This window comes from Somniosus microcephalus, chromosome 12 (genome assembly GCF_052327205.1).
Source record: "Somniosus microcephalus isolate GS21.2 chromosome 12, FLI_Smic_1.0, whole genome shotgun sequence".
Lineage (NCBI taxonomy): Eukaryota > Metazoa > Chordata > Chondrichthyes > Squaliformes > Somniosidae > Somniosus > Somniosus microcephalus.
Window position 1 is genome coordinate 160,886,871 of NC_140998.1, and position 22,108 is coordinate 160,908,978.

At 45.3% G+C, this 22,108-nt stretch overlaps 1 protein-coding gene across 1 annotated transcript; it reads left to right on the forward strand.

The window, feature by feature from the left end:
- Window positions 1-8,383: 8,383 nt before the first annotated feature.
- Window positions 8,384-17,464, forward strand: LOC147109643 (putative G protein-coupled receptor 139). Its single transcript, XM_086002335.1, has 2 exons — window positions 8,384-8,433; window positions 16,522-17,464. The coding sequence occupies exons 1-2, from the start codon at window positions 8,384-8,386 to the stop codon at window positions 17,462-17,464; spliced, it is 993 nt and encodes a 330-aa protein (XP_085858461.1).
- Window positions 17,465-22,108: the final 4,644 nt, after the last annotated feature.

Genomic DNA, 22,108 nt, shown 5'->3' on the forward strand with positions numbered 1-22,108 from the left:
AGGAGTGATTAAAAGCTTGGTCAAAGAGGTGGATTTTCAGGAAGGTGTAAAAGAAGAGAGGGAGGTAGAGAGGCGGAGGGGTTAAGGGAAGGAATTCCAGAGTGTGGGGAATGGTGACTGAAGGCTCGGCCACCAATGCTGGTTCTAAGGGAGAGGGGTGCACAAAAGACCAGAGTCAGAGAAAAGGACAATTCTGGGGTGGGCTGGGAGGGTTGTATGAGATTACAGAGATAGGGACTGGTGAATCTACAAAGGGATTTAAACATGGGGGATGGTCATTTTCAATTTGAGCCATTGGAGGACCAGAGGTCAATGTAGGTCAACAGGGACAGGGGTGATAGGTGCCTGGGACTTGGTGCGGGTTAGGATATGGGCGGCAGAGTTTTGGATGAGCTGATGTTTGTAGAACGTGGAGGACAGGAGACCGGCTGGGGGAACATTGGAATAACTAGGTCTGGAAGTGGCAAAGGCATGGACCCTCTTTAAAGTGCATCTCTTTGGCCATCTTCTTTATGTCTGTGTGAGACACCTTGGGACAGTGTTCTGTTATGGGTGGTGTATAAATGCAAGCTGTTGTTCCAACACACAGGTGTCCACAGGTATCACCATCTACAATGTATAGGCCTTTATGATTACTGAGCTCATTACACAATGAGGTTACAAAAAGTTTATAGTTTTAATACCTAAGCTCCTCGATTTGCATAGCACAGAAAATAAGGAGGGTTTTTTAACTCTGTCCGTGTCAAATACACGAGGCAAATACACAAAAAACTGTCTAAAAATTACTGACATTTAGTATTGAATTGAAAGGACACGGCCCATAGAAACTTCAATACCATAGTTGAAACTACCTATGTTTGATGGATCAATAATACTCCTCTAACAGGGTCACATACAACTATATTTTCGATGGAATGTATCCTTTGAGACAGTGTAAGCTCCAGTTAATTATATTTTATTCCATGATAAGCAGGTGAGTTTTCACATGATTGTCTCCACTTGTTTGTTCAATGAACTGTAATTAATATTAATAATGATGTAACTGAATGATCTCACTGGAGATTTCCCTCCTGTATAAATACAAGGCCCCTCTCGATGTATCGTGTAATCCGGCAGAGCTGTTCCTTCCGGCACCAACAGAAACCATCACGTCTCACAGAAAATGCGTGAACCAACAATACTCCATCAGGTAGAAGACATTTACTACCCTGTTCTTGCAGTTATTGGAATTCTTGGTAAGCCAATGAACCATTTAATATAAGCAAACGACATGTTTTTTGAAATGTATTATTTTTTTGATTTTTAAAATCCTGTTTAAAACCTTATTTTGGCGATAACACATTTCAGTTATTAGGTAAAATGCCAGACTTAATTTTTCAAGAAGCATTTTGAGTGATTCGATTGTTTCATCAACAAACCAGAAAAGGCAACTGTTTACATAGGGAAACGTGATTATAAATGTTTACATATGAAGTTTCAATATCAAATGTTGGCATAAAAGCATTGCCAAAAATAGTGACGAAAGGAAGTGAAGGTTTGTGGACAGCACATGGCACCATACCCAGGACTGTTAATTATATATATTCCCCTAATTGTGGACATACGTTGAGCTGGTGGACTTTCCCTCTCCTAACTGGCCCACCAGGGCTGCCTCTCCTCAGCTGTCAGAACATAAGAACATAAGAAATAGGAGCAGCAGCAGATCATACAACCCCTGGAGCCTGCTCCGCCATTCAATAAGATCATGGCTGATCTTCTACATTAGTTTCTCTTTCCCTGTATCCTCACATCCCTTGATTCCCTTAGTGCCCAAAAATCTATCGATCTCAGTCTTAAATATATTCAATGACTGAGCTTCCACCGTCCTCTGGGAAAGAGAATTCCAAAGATTCATAATCCTCTGATTGAAGAAATTTCTCCTCATCACAGCCTAAATGGCTGACCCATATTCTGGGACTGGGACTCCTAGTATAAGACTCCCCAGACAGGGGAAACATCCTCCCAGCATCTATCCTGTCAATCTCCCTAAGAATGTTATATGTTTCAATTAGATCACGTCTCATTCTTCTAAATTCTAGGGAATATAGGCCTAGTCTACTCAATCTCTCCTCATAGGGCAACCCCCCATCCCAGGAATCAGTCTCGTGGACCTTCGCTGCACTCCCTCTAATGCAAGTTTATCATTCCTTAGGTAAGGAGACCAAAACTGTACACAATACTCCAGGTGTGGTCTCATCAGAGCCATATATAATTGCAACAAGACTTTGTTACTCTTGTACGCTGATCAACTTGAAATAAATGCTAACACACCATTTGTTTTCCTAATTGCTTGCTGTATCTGCATGTTAACTTTCGGTGATTTGTGTACAAGGACACCCAAATCCTTCTGAATAACAACATTTACTAGTTTTGCTCCTTTAAAATAAATCTGCTTTTCTATTCTTCCTAACAAAGTGGATAATTTCACATTTTCCCACGTTATTTTCCATCTGCCAGCTTCTTGCCCAATCATTTAACTTGCCGATATCCCTTTGCAGACTCTGTGTCCTCCTCACAGCTTACTTTCCCACCTAGATTTGTATCATCAGCAAACTTGGTACATTGCACTCGGTTCTCTCATCTACAGGAAACTTTCTGGTATCCGGCACTGACGGGACCGAGCTGGTACCGTACCATCAAAACTGCCGTAGAAACCAGCGCTAATGTTAAAACATACGGAGCTTTTGAGCTCCGTGTGAATCAACAAACCCTGTTGCTTAGCAACAGCTTCAAAACAGTTGGCGGCAGCTTTAAAGCGTCTCTGTAGCTAAGCAACAGCTTCAGCTAGACCTTGCAGAGCCTGACGGGAAAAAAAAAGCAACGAGAAGTAAAAAAACTTATAGGAAACGGCTCCTGAATTTTGCCGGTAGATAGAGCTTTCCGGACATTTAACCTCCGGTTAAACGAAAGTTTCCTGTAAGTCATCATTAATATAGATTGTAAATAGCTGAGGCCCAAGCATTGATCCTTACTGTACCCCACTAGTTACAGCCTGCCAACCAGAAAATAACCCGTTTATTCTGAATCTCTGTTTTCTGTCTGTTAACCAATCCTCAATCCATGCTAGTATATAACCCCCAATCCCATGAGCCCCAATCTTGTGTAACAACCTCTTGTGTGGCACTTTATCGAATGCCTTCTGAAAACCCAAATATTCTACATCCACTGGTTCCCCCTTATCTAACCTGTCAGTTATACCATCAAAAAATTCTAATTGATTTGTCAAACACTATTTCCCTGTCATAAAACCATGTTGACTCTGTCTAATTGTATTATGATTTTCTAAGTTCTCAGTTAACTAGTCTCTAATAATAGATGCTAGAATTTTCCTGACAACTGTTGTCAGGCTAACTGGCCTATAATTCATTGTTTTCTCTCTCACTCCTTTCTTGAACAACAGGGCTATTTGTTACCTTCCAATCCAACAACAACAACAACTTATATTCATATAGCGCCTTTAAAATAGTAAAACGTCCCAAGGTGCTTCACAGGAGTGTAATCAGGCAATAATTGACACCGAGCCACATAAGGAGAAATTAGGGCAGGAGACCCAAAGCTTTGTCAAAGGGGTAGGTTTTAAGGAGCATCTTATAGGAGGAAAGAGAGGTGGAGAGCTTTAGCGAGGGAATTCCAGAGCTTAGGGCCTAGGCAACACAAGGCATGGCCACCAAAGTTTGGGCGATTATAATCAGGGATGCTCAAGAGGGCAGAATTTGAGGAGTGCAGATATCTCGGTGGTTGTGGGGCTGAAGGAGATTACAGAGATAGGGAGGGGCGAGTCCATGGAAGGATTTGAAAACATGGATGAAAATTTTGAAATTGGGGCATTGCTTAAACGGGAGCCAATTTAGGTCAGCGACCACAGGGGTGATGGGTGAATGGGACTTGGTGCAAGTTAGGACACGAGCTACCGAGTTTTGGATCACTTCAAGTTTACTTAGGATAGAACGTGGGAGGCCAGCCAGGAGTGCGTTGGAATAGTCAAGTCTAGAGGGAACAAAGGCATGGATGAGGGTTTCAGCAGCGGATGAGCTGAGACAAGGGCGGAGACGGGCGATGTTACAGAGGTGGAAATAGGCGGTCTTAGTTATGCTGCAGATGTGTGGTCAGAAGCTCATTTCAGGCTCAAATATGACACCAAGGTTGCACACAGTGTGGTTCAGCCTGTGACCGATGTTAGGGAGAGGGATGGAGTCAGTTGCTAAGGAACAGAGTTTGTGGCGGGGACCGAAAACAATGGCTTCGGTGCATATCCAAGTGCTTTTTAAATGTGATGAAGGTTTCTGCCTCTACCACCCTTTCAGGCAGTGAGATCCAGGCCCCCACCACCCGCTGGGTAAAAACATTTTTCCTCAAATCCCCTCTAAACCTCCAACCAATTATTTAAATTTAACCCCAGCCGATCCAATCTTTCCTCATAGCTAAATTTCCTCAGCCCAGGAAACATCCTCGTAAATCTTCTCTGCACCCCCTCTAGTGCAATCACATCCTTCCTGTAATGTGGTGACCAGCACACAGTATTCCAGCTGTGGCCTAACTAGTGTTTTATACAGTTCAAGTATAACCTCCCTGCTCTTATATTCTATGCCTCGCCCAATAAAGGCAAGTATCCTGTATGCCCTCTTTACCACCCCACCTACCTGTCCTGCTACTTTCAGAGATCTGTGGACATGCACTCCAAGGTCCCTCTGATCTTCTGCACATCTCAGTGTCCTATCATTTATTGTGTATTCCCTTGCCTTGTTAGGCCTCCCCAAATGCAATACCTCACATTTCTCCAGATTGAATTCCATTTGCCACTGTTCTGCCCACCTGACCAGTCCATTGATATCTTCCTGCAGTCTGCAGATTTCTTCTTCATTATCAACCACACAGCCAATTTTTGTATCATCTGCAAACTTCTTAATCATACTTCCTACATTCAAGTTCAAATCATTGATATATACCACAAAAAGCAAAGGACCCAGTACTGAGCCCTGCAGAACCCCACTGGAAACAGCCTTCCAGTCACAAAACAACCTTCGACCATTACCTTTTGTTTCCTGCCTCTGAGCCAATTTTGGATGCAACTTGCCACTTTGCCTTTGATCTCACGGGCCTTTACTTTTGTGACCAGTCTGCCTTATCAAAAGCCTTGCTAAAATCCATAGAGACTACATCAAATGCACAACCCTCTTCAACCTTCCTTGTTACCTCCTCAAAAAATTCAAACAAGTTAGTCAGACACGACATTCCCTTAACAAATCCATGCTAACTGTCCCTGATTAATCCTTATCATAATCATAATGATAATCATAATCAACTTTATTGTCATTGTTAGTGCACAAGTGCAGTACAACAAAATGTAGGCTTGTGGCTCCCGAGAGTGTACATTTAGATTAAGACATTTAAACATTCAACATTCATTTGGCTTGTAATACATTTACATAAACATCATAAAGTGCATTGGCAGATGTGCAGGCTTTAGAGTTTATTTGTGGAGTTCAGTAGGATGACAGCCCTGGGAAAGAAGCTGTTCCTAAATCTGGTCGTTCGGGTGCGAATGCATCTGTAGCATCTCCCAGATGGCAGGGGGGCGAACAGACTGTGGCTGGGGTGGGTAGGGTCTTTGATGATGGTCAGTGACCTCCGTAAACAGCGTTTCTGGTAGATGTTCTCTATGGTCGGTAGCCGGGTGCCGGTAATGCGTTGGGCAGTTGGGAAGATTTATCCTGTCCCTCAGAATTTTTTCCAATAATTTTCCCACCACTGAGGTTAGGCTGACTGGTCTGTAATTACTCGGTCTATCCCTTTCTCCCTTTTTCAACAACGGTACCACGTTAGCAGTCCTCCAGTCCTCTGGCACCACACCTGTAGCCAGAGAGGATTGGAAAATGATGTTCAGAGCCTCTGCTATTTCCTCTCTTACTTCTCTTAACAGCGTACATGTGGAAACTGATACTGTGTTTTCAGATGACGTCATCAAGTGGCAACATGTAGATGAGAAATAGGGGCGGGACAAGGATAGATCCTTCGGGGACACCAGAGGTAACTATGCAGGTGCGGGAAGAGAAGCCATTGCAGGTGATTCTCTGGCTATGATTAGATAGATAAAAATGGAACAGGCGAGTGCAGTCCCACCTAGCTGGACGACGAGGGAGTGACGTTGGAGAAGGATGGAGTGGTCAACCATGCCAAAGGCTGCAGATAAGTCAAGAAGGATGAGGAGGAATAGTTTACCTTTGTCACAGTGACAGTCACAAAAGATGTCATTTGTGACTTTGAAGAGAGAGGTTTCGGTACTGTTGAGGGATTCAAACATGGAGTTGCGGGAAACATGGGCACAAATTTGGGAGGTGACAACACATTCAAGGACTTTGGAGAGGAAGGGGAGGTTGGAGATGGGGCAGTAGTTTGCAAAGACGGAGGCGTCAAGGATTTCTTTTTGAGAAGAATGGTGATGACAGCAGATTTGAGGGAGAGGGGGACAGTACCTGAGGAGAGAGAACAGTTAACAATGTCAGCTAACATGCGAGCCAGAAAAGGAAGTTGGGTGGTTAGCAGTTTGGTGGGAATAGGGTTGAGGGAGCAGGAAGTGGGTCTCATGGACAAGATGAGAGCGGAAAGGTCATGAGAGGAGATCAGAGAGAATATGGAGAAAGATGCGAGTTCAGGGCTAGGGCAGGGGGGAACCTTAGAGGAAGTTTGGCCCGGCGGGCTAGGGGAAGGAAGGGATGTGGCAGAGGCAGCTGAACGGATAGTTTCAATCTTAGAGACCAAGAAGTCTATGAGCTCCTCACACTTGTTGTCGGAGATGAGGGTAATGGAGACAGGGGAGAGGGGTTTAAAGAGACGGGTAGCAGTGGAGAATAGAAGCCAGGGTTTATCTTTGCATTCCAGAATGATTCTTGAATAGTGAGCAATTTTAGCAGATGTGAGCAAGACCTGATAATGCTTTATGTGGTCCAGCCAGATCTGGCGGTGAATGGCTGAACCAGTTGTCTGTCATATCCGTTCAACTCTGCCTCGCTTGGACTTCAGGGAGCGAGGATGAGGGCCGTAACAGGGGGAACAGCCAGGGTGAGAGAGAGTAATTGTTTTAGTAGGGACTAAGGCATCAATGGTGGTGGTGAAGGTGTGGTTGAGCAGATCAGTAGCTGCAGAAATGTCATGGTGATTGGAGGGCCAAAGGCTGGACAGTTGGGGTTTCATAAGTGCAGTTGTAAGACAGTTGGGAGAGAGATTTTTCCTGGGCAGACACAGCAGGAAGTAGGGTTGTGGGGGGCAGGGAGTGGTGGAAGTGGGAAGTGGTCAGAGATGGCCTTATCTACAATTGACATGATGGGAGTAGCGAGGCCACGAGAAACGGCCAAGGGTGTGGCTATGAATATGGGTTGGGGTGTTTACATGGAGGGAGAGATTAAGGAGGAATGGAGGCTAGTGAACTCAGAGGAGAGAGAGCATAATGAGTTGAGATGGAGGTTGAAATCAGGCATGGCTATCCCTGGACAAATCCAATTCCAGATATGGATCCCATTTAGCCACCCACGGGGATTCTACAATCTAGGGAATTCTGGAAGATCAAAACCAATGCATCCACTATCTCTGCAGCCACCTCTTTTAAAACCCTAGGATGTAGGCCATCAGGTCCAGGGGATTTGACGGCTTTGTCAGAACCGGTCCGATTTCATAACCAGAGTTCATCAACCATCAGCCCCTTTTTCCATCGCCTCATCTTCCTGCTCCCCTCACACACGCTCAACTCTGTCACTACAGCAAAATCTGAATTAATTCTGAACTTCACCTTCTTCAGTACTTACTGTGCCCTCATCTGCTCTTTTTCCTGACCCTTGCTCTCTGCTATTTGTTATGATTCATGCAATTGGTTCATTTACTAATTTCCAAAATAATTATTGATATTTGAAATATATCTCTGGAACAAAACGCTGACACATTTATAAAGATTTCAATTGCCTTGATATCATAGTCAGTGAAACATTCAAGTGGTAAATGCCGCACAAAGTCATCTCAAACTAATGCTTTCTTTTGGATCCCTATCCGTAATTCCCACGCTCTCTGGGATTGCTATCTATAATTCCCACTTTCTCGGTGATTCCTATCCATAATTCCCATGCTCTCTGTGATTCCTATCTTAAATTCCCATACTCTCTGGAATTGCTATCTATAATTCCCACCTTCTCAATGATTCCTATCCATAATTCCCATGCTCTCTGGGATTGCTATCTCTAATTCCCACATTCTCTGTGATTCTTATCTCTAATTCCCATGCTCTCTGGGATCCCTATCTGTAACTGCCTCACTCTCTGGGATCCCTATCTGGAATTGGATTTGTTCAGTGATAGTCATGCCTGACCTAATAGAAACTTTTGAGGAAGTAACTAACCTGGTCCATAAGTGAGTCTCAGCTTTTCACTATCTCTATTAATGACTTGGATGAAGGAATAGAAAGTTATATATCTGAGTTTGCTGATGGCACTAAGTTAGATTTGAGCAGAAAGTTGCAAAGGGACATTGGGCCTGAACTTGCAGTTGGATGCCCCCGAACCACAATAAAACTAGGCACCTAACTGATGGTCCTGGATCCACAGAGACTCGTGCTCCTGGGCCTCTTCGCATATGCATGCGTAGAGGCCCACATATCCCAGGGACACAGGCGGTTCGTAAGCATCCCTGGGATCACGTGGACCGGCCCAACTAATCAGAAAGGGGATTCCCATTCTGCTTATGGGGATTCATTTTACGTACGGAATCCCGAAAAGCTTAATAGGAATCACCCAAAACACATGTACACAACACTGAAATTAAAAAAATCATTACATGTTTTAAACTAATGAAAATACAACTTAATTAAACATTTAAAACAAAAATTAAATTTTTTGAAAAGAAAGTAAACATTTTTCAAGGGGCCGAACGTTACACGAGTTTATTTTACAGGTTTAAGAATGTTAAAATGATTTTTAAAAGGTTACTTTACTATTTATTTAAACCCTTATGCTGGTAAAAGAAGGCCTTATGTCTGCTTTTATCAGGCGTAAGAGTTTCATGGGCATTCGCTGGGCAGTAGTTGGGCAAATAGCCCAACTCTCCACCAGCGAATGTCCATTTCCCGGGCATGCGGTGGATCAGTCAAGAAGATTCTCGACAGGCAGCAAGTTTCGGGTTTTCATGCATTCACTTCGCGTGTGGAAACCCGGAACTTGCGAGGCACTTACGGCCGCGTATGCACCGCGTACTCGGTCATCAGCCCCGGAAAATCCGGCCCAATTGATTGATTACGTGAGTGGGCAAAACTGTGACTGTTGTGTCTCAAGGGGTTTTATACCCTTACCTATATAACAATTAAGAAGGACCCCGGGGTGGAGAGTTTAGTTACCGGCCATTTTATTTACAATGTGCTTCTTCACTCAATGCACTACATTTCCCATAGTGCATTGCAAATCACCACTATGGTATCCCATGTGGGACAATTCTAATACACATTCAAAATACACAACATATTTCCTCCCCCTTAAAATAGAATGTCCACAAAACAGAATAACTGAAAATGACTATAACTTTGGAAGAGAGGGTAGACTGCCTCTACACTCCGCTAACCCTGGGGATTATTCTGCCCCATGCACACCGGTTAGCATTAACTGTAACTAAGGCGCTCTGGAGGCTGCCTTTCTCTTTGGGGGTAACGCCTAGTCTCAGGAGCAGGCTCTGGCTGGCTCTCCCGTGATCCTGCAGGCGTGGCTTCCTCCCTCGATGGCACAAGAGTGGATGGTGCCACCATCTCAGGGTCGGACGACCAGTCCCTGCTGGAGCCCCCAGCAGGTCCTTGATCCTCTGTTTCTTGGGTTACCTGTGGCGACTGTCTTGGCAGTAACTGGTCTACATGCCGTCTCCATTTTCGGTCATCTCCGGTGCGGACTCGGTATGAAACGGGGCCCGTCTTTTGAATGACCGTAGCCGGGACCCACCGCTCCGGGGTGGTGTAGTTACACACGAGGACTTTGCCCCCCACCACAAAGTGTCGTTCTTTGGTCCTCTGAGCTCGTCTGCTGACTTGATCCTGCTGATTGGCATGCACCACTGCTTCTGTGGACGTTGGCCTCAGCAGGTCAAGGCGTGTCCGTAGCTGCCTTCCCATGAGTAGGTAAGCAGGAGATACTCCAGTCGTAGCATGAGGCGTGTTTCAGTATTTCAGCAAGAAAGCATTCAGGCGCTGCTTTAGAGGAGCATCACTTCTTGCCGCTTTCAACGCGTGTTTCAGCGTTCTGACAAATCTCTCTGCCAATCCATTCGTGGGTGGATGATAAGGCGCGGAGAATGTGTGCTGGATTCCATTGCTCTTGAGGAACTCCTCCACCTCCTGGGATGTGAACTGTGTTCCATTGTCGGTTACGATCTGCTCCGGCAGACCAAATCGCCCGAACATCTCTCTCGGAGTCTCGATGGTTTTCTCCGTAGTGGTAGTGGACATTACTGCAACCTCCGGCCATTTGGAATGGGAGTCCACCGCGACCAGGAACATCGCTCCTTCCACTGGTCCCGCGAAGTCCAGATGGATCCGTTGCCACGGTGTTACCGGCCATTCCCATGGATGCAGTGGCGCTGCTCTTGGCGTATCCCTGGTTGTCTCGCATGATGGGCATGATTTCGCTTCAACTTCAATTTCATGATCCAGACCGGGCCACCAGAAGTAGCTTCGTGCCAGCTCCTTCATCCGGACAATACCACAATGTCCTGAGTGCAGCTCGTTGAGGACACGTTTCCGCAGCTTTGGTGGTATGATCACTCGCATGCCCCAAAGGAGGCATCCTGACGTGACAGACAACACCTTCCCTCTTGACAGGTAAGGTAGGAGCTCAGGTGGTGCATCTGACACCCGTGATCCATCTCCTCGCATCACCCGATCCAGCACTTTGGATAGCGTAGGGTCCACTCTGGTCTCTTTCTTGACCTGCCGGGCCGTGACAGTGGCATTGCTCACCATGTCAAAGTAGAAAATCTTCTGCTCACAGCCTTCAGAGGGCACAGGCAGCGGAAGTCTTGACAATCCGTCCGCATTGCCATGTGCTGCTGACCTCCGGTATTTGATGTTGTAATTGTGAGCGCTTAACATCAGCGCCCAGCGCTGCATCCTGCACGCTGCAAGGGAGGGTATTCCTGTGTGTGGACCAAAGATTGATGTCAGAGGACGATGATCCATCAGCAAGGTGAATTTCCTTCCGAACAAGTAGTGATGGAACTTTTTGATTCCAAAGATGATGCCCAAAGCCTCTTTTTCGATCTGCGGGTATTTCACCTCTGCTTTGTTCAGGGACCTTGATGCGAATGCAATCGGCTTCTCTTCGCCTGAGGGAAAGATGTGGGACACGACTGCGCCGACGCCATAAGGCAATGCGTCACAGGCCATCTGAATCTGCAACGATGGGTCGAAGTGCGTCAACACTCTGGGGTCAGTCAAAGCTGCCTTGGCTTTCTTGAATGCAGCTTCTCACTCCTTTATCCATGCCCAGGCCTTGCCCTGACACAACAACTCATGTAATGGCTTCAACAGTGATGCCAGCTGTGGAATAAACTTTCCGTAATAGTTCAGGAGACCTAAGAATGACCGCAGCTGGCCGACATTTGTAGGTGCAGGAGTGTCGGCAATGGATTTCACTTTCGACGGTGCTGTGTGTAGGCCGTCCGCGTCGATGACATGGCCTAGGTACTCCACTGATGGCTTGAAAAATTCGCATTTGTCCTTGCGAACGCATAAGCCATATTCTTCAAGTCTTCCCAGTGTCTTCATCGGGTTCTGCAGATGCTCGTTGTCGTCCTTTCCTGTGACAAGGATATCGAGATAACATTGTACCCCTGGAATGCCGCTTAAGATCTGGTCCATAGACCGCTGAAACAATGCTGGTGCTGACGTTATACCATAGGGTAGGCGGCAGTACCTGTAGAGGCCCTTGTGGGTGGTGATGGTGAGGTACTTCTGTGAGTCCTCTTCTACATGCATCTGCAAGTAGGCTTGGCATAGATCAATCTTGCTAAACTTCTGACCGCCTGCTAGACCCGCGAAAAGATCTTCGATGATGGGGAGGGGGTACTGTTCAGCTGAGAGCACAGGATTCACTGTTACTTTGAAATCTCCACATAAGCGAACCGCACCATCACTCTTCATCACTGGTACCATGGGCGTGGCCCACTCACTGTGCGAAACCGGCACCAGGACCCCTATCTTGACCAGACGCTCCAGGTCAGCCTCCACCTTTGGTCTGAGGGTGTAGGGAACGTTCCTGGCCTTCAGGAATCGTGGCTGGCTGTCAGGCTTCACCTTGAGTTTGACCGTAATCCCCTTCATACTCCCCAATTCTCCATCAAAGACAGCCGCATGCTTTGTCAACACTGCCGCTAGCCCCGCCTCTTCGACTGACACCGCATTCACTTTTTTCCAATCCAGATTAATTTTCTCCAACCATGGCCTGCCCATCAGGGATGGATAGTCACCCTTGACCACGTAAACTGGCAGCATCACGGTTTGTCCATTAAGCTCCACCTTGACCTCTGTCTTACCCAGTATTGGGACTGTTTCCCCAGTGTAGGTCTTTAAGATGAGCTTGGCCGGCGTCAGTGATAGGTGGTTCAGTTTTTCTTTGAATAGCTTCTCTGAAATCAAGGAGACAGCGGCCCCCGTGTCCAGCTCCATTTTGACCGGTATTCCCTCTAGTAGTGGAGTGACTCCATAGCCTGATGAGCCTCCATTCACCGTTAACAATGTTTGAAGGTCGAGAGCTGGAGAGACAGTTTGAAGGTCGAGAGCTGGAGAGACAGTTTGAAGGTCGAGAGCTGGAGAGACAGTTTGAGGGTCAAGAGCTGGAATGACAGTTTGAAGGTCGAGAGCTAGTGAGACAGTTTGAAGGTTGAGAGCTGGAGAGACAGTTTGAAGGTCAAGAGCTGGAATGACAGTTTGAAGGTCGAGAGCTGGAGAGACAGTTTGAAGGTCAAGAGCTGGAGAGACAGTTTGAAGGTCGAGAGCTGGAGATACAGTTTGAAGGTCGAGAGCTGGAATGACAGTTTGAAGGTCGAGAGCTGGAGAGACAGTTTGAAGGTCGAGAGCTGGAGAGACAGTTTGAAGGTCAAGAGCTGGAATGACAGTTTGAAGGTCGAGAGCTGGAGAGACAGTTTGAAGGTCGAGAGCTGGAGAGAGGACAGTTTGAAGGTCGAGGGCTGGAGAGACAGTTTGAAGGTCGAGAGCTGGAGAGACAGTTTGAAGGTCGAGAGCTGGAGAGACAGTTTGAAGGTCAAGAGCTGGAATGACAGTTTGAAGGTCGAGAGCTGGAGTGACAGTTTGAAGGTCGAGAGCTGGAGAGACAGTTTGAAGGTCGAGAGCTGGAGAGAGGACAGTTTGAAGGTCGAGAGCTGGAGAGACAGTTTGAAGGTCAAGAGCTGGAGAGACAGTTTGAAGGTCGAGAGCTGGAGAGACAGTTTGAAGGATGAGAGCTGGAGTGACAGTTTGAAAAACGAGAGCTGGGGAGACAGTTTGAAGGTCGAGAGCTGGAGAGAGGACAGTTTGAAGGTCGATAGCTGGAGAGACAGTTTGGAGGTTGAGAGCTGGAGTGACAGTTTGAAAAATGAGAGCTGGAGTGACAGTTTGAAGGTCGAGAGCTGGAGTGACAGTTTGAAGGATGAGAGCTGGAGCGGAACCCGGTTACCAGGATGCCAAGTTGGACAGCCAGGGTAATGTGCAGGCCAGGTGTATGGAAGAAACCGAGGGGAAACATCGAGAAAAACTGAGAGGAAACATCGAAAAAGACAGAGGAAACATCGAGAGAGAGAGAGGGGAAACATCGAGAGAGACCAAGATGGAAACATCGAGAAAGACTGAGGGGCACTTTATTTATTTATTTTTATTTTTTTAATTATTAATTAATTAATTAAATTTATTTAATTATAAGTTGGGAGTTCCTCATTATGCTCTCCCAGTGCGGCCACCCTGTAACCAGAGATTATTCTAGAAGCCTGGGTAGAAATATCAATGTAATTACTGTAGAAATTACTTTTTTTTACATTATTGCTTGTTCATTTTATGTGCTGTCTTATTATGTCTTTTATTTATTTTATTATGTCTGCTTTATTTATATTTAAATTATGCATGCGTGTATATGTCGGTATGTGTTTTTTGTGATGGCACCGATGAAGATGGCTGCCGTCCTTGCGAGCTCCGTGCGTACCAGGCAGCTAAGTGTTCTTGCTGCTTGGTGCTCTCGGCTCGTCAAGAAAAAAGCATTTCACTGACTAGATTACACTTCTTGTATTTAGTTATGTGACCAATAAAATTGAAATTGAAATTGAAATTGAAATTGAAAAATTGAAATTGAGGTTCAGCTCCCCATCAGAGTCTGTGTCACTGTCTTCCTGTTCTTGTTTCACCATGTGTAGGTTTTTCTTTTTAGAACGCCAGTTGGATGTGTTTCCTTGTTTGTTTTTGTGTGTCTCTGTGTAGGATTGTTTGCTTTGCCCTTTACACACACGTTCAATGTGTCCTTTGTTTTCACATTTCCGACAGGTCAGGTCTTTACACCAGCAGTCAGATGGCTGATGACCTGACCTTCCACATCTGTAACACTCTCTGGCGCCCCTTGCATGCTTATCCGGTGTAGCTGCTACCCTGTGCACTCTTGTTGCAGCCCCCAACAGCTGTGCATCTTTAGCTGCTAACTCCATAGACACAGCGAGCTCCACTGCTGATTTAAGCGTCAGTTTGTCAGTCGTGAGCAAGCGCTTCTGTGTTGCTTCACATCTTAATCCACACACAAACCTATCACAGACAGTGTCATTTAGAGTTTCACCAAACTCACAATGCTCAGTTAGCTTCTTTAGCACTGCAACATATTCGGCTATGGACTCACCCTCCCCTTGGTTTCGTTTGTGAAACCTGAACCTCTCGGAAATCAGCAGCGGCTTGGGTGCGAAATGTGTTTCCAAAACTCCCACAATCTGATCATATGTCTTAGCGCCGGGCTTATCCGGGTGCATCAAACTCCGTAACAAGCCAAATGTTTTTGCTCCGATCACACTGAGAAACGCCGCCACTTTCACGTCATCTTTAATGCCATTTACAGTCACGAAAAATCCGAAATGCTCTGTATAAGCACTCCATTGCTCCGCCGTTTCATCAAATGGTCCAAACACATAGCCATTTTGTTTTCTTTTTTTTTCTTTACAGTCCTTTTCCTCCACTTTTTTTTAAATTTTTACACTCCTTTTCCTCCACTTCATTTCACTGTATCGTTACTCTGCACCTTCTTATTTGTGTAACACATGAACCGCCACCTTTACGAGGTGATTGCATCAGCACTAAACTGCGGGCGCGCCATTAAGAAAAGACAGGAACTTCTTACTTTAAACATCGCCGATTCCAGTGCAAAGTGATGCGCAAGTCCGTTGTCTTTGTCGCCAGTTTTGTTGTGTCTCAAGGGGTTTTATACCCTTACCTATATAACAATTAAGAAGGACCCTGGGGCGGAGAGTTTAGTTAACGGCCATTTTATTTACAATGTGCTTCTTCACTCAATGCACTACATTTCCCATAGTGCATTGCAAATCACCAGTACAGTATTCCATGTGGGACAATTCTAATACACATTTAAAATACACAACAGTGACGATGGAGTTCAATGTGGGGAAGTGTGAGGCCATCCACTTGGGACCTAAGAAAGATCGATCCCAGTATTTCTAAATGGCAAGAAGTGAGGAACTGTGGAGGAGATTAGAGATTTGGGATCCAAGTAAAGAAATCACTAAAAGCTCCTGGACAGGATAATTAAAAAAGGTTAATGGAATGTTGGCTTTAACCTCAAGGTTGGCTGGAATAAAAATTGGTGGAATTAATGTTACAGCTGCACAGAGATTGGGTTGAACCTTATTTGGAGCACTGCACTCAGTTCTGGGCACCTCACCTCAGGAAGGATATCTTGGCCTTGGAGAGGGTGCAGCGTAGATTCACCACAGTGATACCGGGGCTGAAAAGGTTAAATTATGAGGACAGGTTACATACATTAGGCGTGTATTCCCTTGAATATAGAAGATTATGGGGTGCACTAATGGAAATGTTTAAGATGATTAAAGGATATGAGATGGCAGATAGAGAGAAACTATTTCCTCTGGTGGGGGAGTCCTGAACAAGGGGGCATAACCTTAAAATTAGAGCGAGGCCGTTCAGGGGTGATGTCAGGAAACACTTCTTCACACAAAGAGTAGTGGGAATCTGGAACTCTCCCACCCAAAAAGCTGTTGAGGCTGGGGGTCAATTGAAAATTTAAATACTGAGATTGATAGATTTTTGTTAGGCAAGATATTGAAGGTTACGGAACCAAGGCAAGTAAATGAAGTTAAGGTACGGATCACCCCTGATCTAACTGAATGGTAGAACAAGCTTGAGGGGCTGAATGGCCTTCTCCTCTTCTGAAGTTCCTATGTTCCTATGTAATTGTCTTGCTCTCTGAGGTGTCTATCTATAATCCCCTTGTTTTTTCTATTTATTCCAGTTAACTCAGTGTCCATTCTGATCCTGTCCCGTGGAAAGTGCGGTCTCTCTAAATGTATCACCCACTACCTGGTGGCCATGGCAGTGGCAGATCTGCTGGTCGTTTTCACTGACGTGATACTGTTTACAGTTATTCCTTTTCATTTCCCAGGTACTTACCTGGACACCACTCCTGCATCTTCTCTCGTACATTTCCTGCTTTATGCAGCCACAGACATTTCTGTCTGGTTCACCGTCACTTTCACCTTTGATCGATTTGTTGCAATTTGTTGCCAGAAGCTGAAAACAAAATATTGTTCAGAGAAAACTGCAACTGTGGTTATAGTGACAGTGAGTGTGCTGTTCTGCTTAAAGGACATTCCTTGGTACTTTGTATATGAACCTGAGTATATCATTGATAACGTACCCTGGGGCTACACCTTATCACTGAGCTATTACACCGAAGCTGCCTGGGTCGCATTTGACTGCCTCAGTATTATTTTAACCCCTTTCCTTCCATTCGTTCTGATTTTACTGCTCAATGCTCTGACTGTCAGACAGATTTTAGTGGCCAGCAGAGTCCGCAGGAGACTACTGGACCACAGCAGTAGTGAGAATCACAATGACCCAGAGATGGAGAACCGAAGGAAATCCATCATTTTACTCTTCACTATATCTGGCAGTTTTATACTGTTATGGTTGACAAATGTTCTATATTTCTTGTATTGGCGAATTACTAACATTTATGAATTCACAGGTCCCCATGATCCTGCATATATCACTGAACAATCTGGCTACATGCTGCAGCTTTTGAGCACGTGCACCAACACTTGTATTTATACAATGACCCAGACTAAATTCAGAGAGCAGTTGAAGAATGCAGTGAAATATCCATTCAGTGCAATTGTTAAATTAGTTAAATGATTAAAGCATAGAGTCATAGATAGAGTCTTAGATTTATACAGCACAGAAAGAGATCCTTTGGCCTATCATGTCCACGCCGGCCATCAAGCCCTATCTATTCTAATCCCATTTTCCAGCACTTGGTCCGTAGCCTTGTATGCTATGGCGTTTCAAGTGCTCATCTAAGTGCTTCTTGAATGTTGTGAAAGTTGCTGCCTCTACCACCCTTTCAGGCAGTGAGATCCCGATTCCAACCACCCTCTGGGTGAAAAAGTTTTTCCTCAAATCCCCTCTAAACCTCCTGCACCTTACCTTGAAACTATGCCCCCTGGTTATTGACCCCTCTACAAAGGGGAAAAGTTCCTTTCTATCTACCCTATCTATGACCCTCATAATTTTGTAACCTCAATCAGGTCCCCCCTCTGCCTTCTCTGCTCTAAGGGAAACATAGAAACATAGAAACATAGAAGATAGGAGCAGGAGTAGGCCATTCGGCCCTTCGAGCCTGCTCCGCCATTCAATGAGATCATGGCTGATCATCCAAATTCAGTACTCTGTCCCTGCCTTCTCCCCATATCCCTTGATCCCTTTAGCCTTAAGAAATATATCCAACTCTTTCTTGAATATATTTAATGAACTGGCCTCCACTGCCCTCTGTGGCAGAGAATTCCACAGGTTCACCACTCTCTGGGTGAAGAAATTCCTCCTCATTTCAGTCCTAAATGACTTACCCCTTATCCTTAGACTATCACCCCTGGTTCTGGACTCCCCGGCCATCAGAAACATCCTTCCTGCATCTAGTCTGTCCAGGCCGGACAGAATTTTATAGGTTTCGATGAGATCCCCTCTCAATCTTCTAAACTCCAGTGAGTATAAGCCCAATCGACACAACCTCTCCTCATACGTCATTCCTGCCATCCCAGGTATCAGCCTGCTGAATCTTCGCTGCACTCCTTCCATGGCAAGAACGTCCTTCCTCAGGTAAGGCAACCAAAACTGCACACAATATTCAAGGTGCGGTCTCACCAAGGCCCTGTACAACTGTAGCAAGACATCCTTGTTCCTGTTCTCGAACCCTCTTGCTACGAAGGCCAACATACCATTTGCCTTCTTAACCGCCTGCTGCTCCTGCATGCTTACCTTCAGCAACTGGTGCACAAGAACACCCAGGTCTCTTTGCACTTCCCCTTCTCCCAATCTATTGCCATTCAAATAATTATCTGCCTTCCTGTTTTTGCCACCAAAGTGGATAACCTCACATTTATCCACATTATAGTGCATTTGCCATGTTGCTGCCCGATCACCCAACCTGTCCACATCGTACTGGAGTTTCATGACATCCTCTTCACAGCATACCCTCCCCCCCAGCTTTGTGTCGTCTGCAAATTTGGAGATATTACATCCAATTCCCTCGTCCAGATCATTAATATATATTGTGAACAGCTGGGGTCCTAGGACCAATCCTTGCGGTACCCCACTAGTCACTGCCTGCCACTCGGAAAACGACCCGTTTATTCCAACTCTTTGCTTTCTGTCCGCCAACCAGTTCTCTATCCAAGTCAATACCTTGCCCCCAATCCCATGTGCCTTAATTTTGCACGCTAATCTCTTATGCGGGACCTTATCGAAAGCCTTCTGAAAGTCCAAATACACCACATCCACTGGTTCTCCCTTATCTATTTTACCAGTTACATCCTCAAAAAATTCCAGTAGATTAGTCAAGCATGATTTACCTTTTGTAAATCCATGTTGACTTTGTCCAATCCCGTCACTGCTTTCCAAGTGCTCTGCTATTACATCTTTTATAATGGACTGTAGCATTTTCTCCACTACCGATGTCAGGCTTACCGGTCTATTATTCCCCGTTTTTTCTCTACCACCTTTTTCGAATAGTGGGGTAACATTAGCTACCCTCCAATCCATGGGTACTGTTCCAGAGTCTATCGAGTTCTGGAAGATGACCAGCAATGCATCTACTATTTCTAGGGCCACTTCCTTAAGTACCCTGGGATGTAGATTATCAGGCCCTGGGGATTTATCGGCCTTCAGTCCCATCAATTTTCCTAACACCATTTCCCTACAAATACTGATTTCTTTCAGTTCCACCCTTTCATCAAACCCTATTTTCCCCGGCATCTCTGGGAGGTTATTTGTGTCCTCCTTTGTGAAGACAGAACCAAAATATGTATTTAGTTGGTCTGCCATTTCTGTTCCCCATTATAAATTCCCCTGATTCTGACTGCAAGGGACCTACGCTTGACTTCACCAACCTTTTGCTCTTCACATATCTATAAAAGCTTTTACAGTCAGTTTTTATGTTCCCTGCAAGCTTACTCTCATATTCTATTTTCCCTTTCTTAATTAATCCCTTTGTCCTCCTTTGTTGAATCCTAAACTGCTCCCAATCCTCAGGATTATTGCTTTTTCTGGCCAATTTATATGTCCTCTCCTTGGATCTTATGCTATCCCTAATTTCCCTTGTTAGCCACGGTTGAGTCACCTTTTTTGTTTTATTTTTATGCCAAACTCGGATGAACAAATTCTGTAGCTCATCCATGCGGTCTTTGAATGTTTGCCATTGCCTATCCACCGTCAACCCTTTGAGTGCCATTCCCCAATCAATCCTACCCAACTCGCTCCTCAGACCATCGTAGTTTCCTTTATTTAAATTGAGGACCCTAGTCTCCGAGTCAACTACTTCATTCTCCATCTTAATGAAGAATTTGATCATATTATGATCGCTCCGACCCAAGGGGCCTCGTACAACAAGATTGCTAATTAATCCTTTCTCGTTACATAACACCCAGTCTAAGATGGCCTGATTTCTGGTTGGTTCCTCGACATATTGGTCCAGGAGACCATCCCGTAAACACTCCAGGAATTCCTCCTCCACAGCATTGTTACTAATTTGGTTGGCCCAATCTATATGTAGATTAAAGTCACCCATGGTGACTGCTGTGCCCTTATTGCACGCTTCTTTAATTTCCCTTTTAATGCCATCCCCAACCTCCGCTTTACTGTTTGGAGGTCTATATACCACCCCCACTAACGTTTTCTTCCCCTTAGTATTTCTCAATTCTACCCATACAGATTCCATATCATCAGAGCTAATATCCTTCATTACAATTGTGTTAATCCCTTCTTTAACCAGTAATGCTACCCAACCTCCCTTTCCTTTTTGCCTATCTTTCCTGAATATCGAATACCCCTGGATGTTGAGTGCCCAGTCTTGGCCATCCTTGAGCCACGTTTCTGTAATCCCAACCAAATCATATTCGTTTACCTCTATTTGCGCAGCCAATTCATCCACCTTATTACAAATGCTCCTCGTATTAAGACACAAAGCCTTCAGGCTTGTTTTTTTAATGCTCTTAGACCTATTAGAAGTATTATTTACTGTGGCCACGTTTGATTTAAACCATTGATTTCTCTGACTGCCACTTTTGTTTTTCTCCTTCCTATCTTTTGCTTTTATCCTTGTTTCCCTTTCCTCTGTCTCCCTGCTCAGGTTCCCAACCCCTGCCATTTTAGTTTAAACCCTCCCCCACAGCACTATCAAACACTCCCCCTAGGACATCGGTTCCAGCCCTGCCCAGATGCAGACCGTCCGGTTTGAACTGCTCCCACCTCCCACAGAACCGGTTCCAATGTCCCAGGAATTGAATCCCTCCCCCTGGCACCATTCCTCTAGCCACGTATTCATCTGAAGTATCCTTCTATTTCTACTCTGACTAGCACGTAGCACTGGTAGCAATCCTGAGATTACTACCTTTGAGGTCCTGTTTTTTAATTTATCTCCTAACTCCCTATATTTCGCTTTTAGGACCTCATCCCGCTTTTTACCTATATCGTTGGTGCCTATATGTACCACGACAACTGGCTGTTCACCCTTCCCTTCCAAGATGTTCTGCAGCCGCTCAGAGACATCCTTGACCCTTACACCAGGAAGGCAACACACCATCCTGGAGTATCGTTTGCGGCCGCAGAATTCCCCTTACAATAGAATCCCCTATTACTATAGCTCTACCCCATTTTTTCCTCCCATTCTGTGTAGCAGAGCCACCCCTGGTGCCAGGAAGAACCCCAGCCTGTCCAGTCTCTCTTCATAGCTGAAGCGCTCCAGCCCAGGTAACATCCTGGTGAATCTCCTCTGCGCCCTCTCCAATACAATCACATCCTTGCTATAGTGTGGCGACTAGAACTGCACGCAATATTCCAGCTGTGGCCTAACTGGCGTTTTGTACAGCTCCATCATAACCTCCCTGCTCTTATATTCTATGCCTTGGCTAATGAAGGCAAGTATCCCATATGCCTTTTTAACCACCTTATTTGCCTGTCCTGCTGCCTTCAGGGATCTAAGTACACCAAGGTCCCTCTGATCCTCTGTCCTTCCTAGGATCCTACCATTCATTGTGTATTCCCTTGCCTTGTTCGTCCTCCCAAAATGCATCACCTCACACTTTTCAGGGTTAAATTCCATTTGCCACTGTTCTGCCAATCTGACCAACCCGTCTATATCATCCTGTAGCCTGAGGCTTCCTTCCTCGCTATTTACCACTCCTCCAATTTTCGTGTCATCTGTGAACTTACTGATCATACCTCCTACATTCATATCTAAATCATGAATGTACACTACAAACAGCAAAGGACCCAGCACTAATCCCT

Bases quoted from the DNA above. Each gene is read 5' to 3' on its own strand.
- LOC147109643 (XM_086002335.1), top strand. From the start codon at position 8,384: ATGCCTGACCTAATAGAAACTTTTGAGGAAGTAACTAACCTGGTCCAT. The intron at 8,434-16,521 runs GTGAGTCTCAGC...TTGCTCTCTGAG, and splicing joins GTAACTAACCTGGTCCATAA to GTGTCTATCTATAATCCCCT.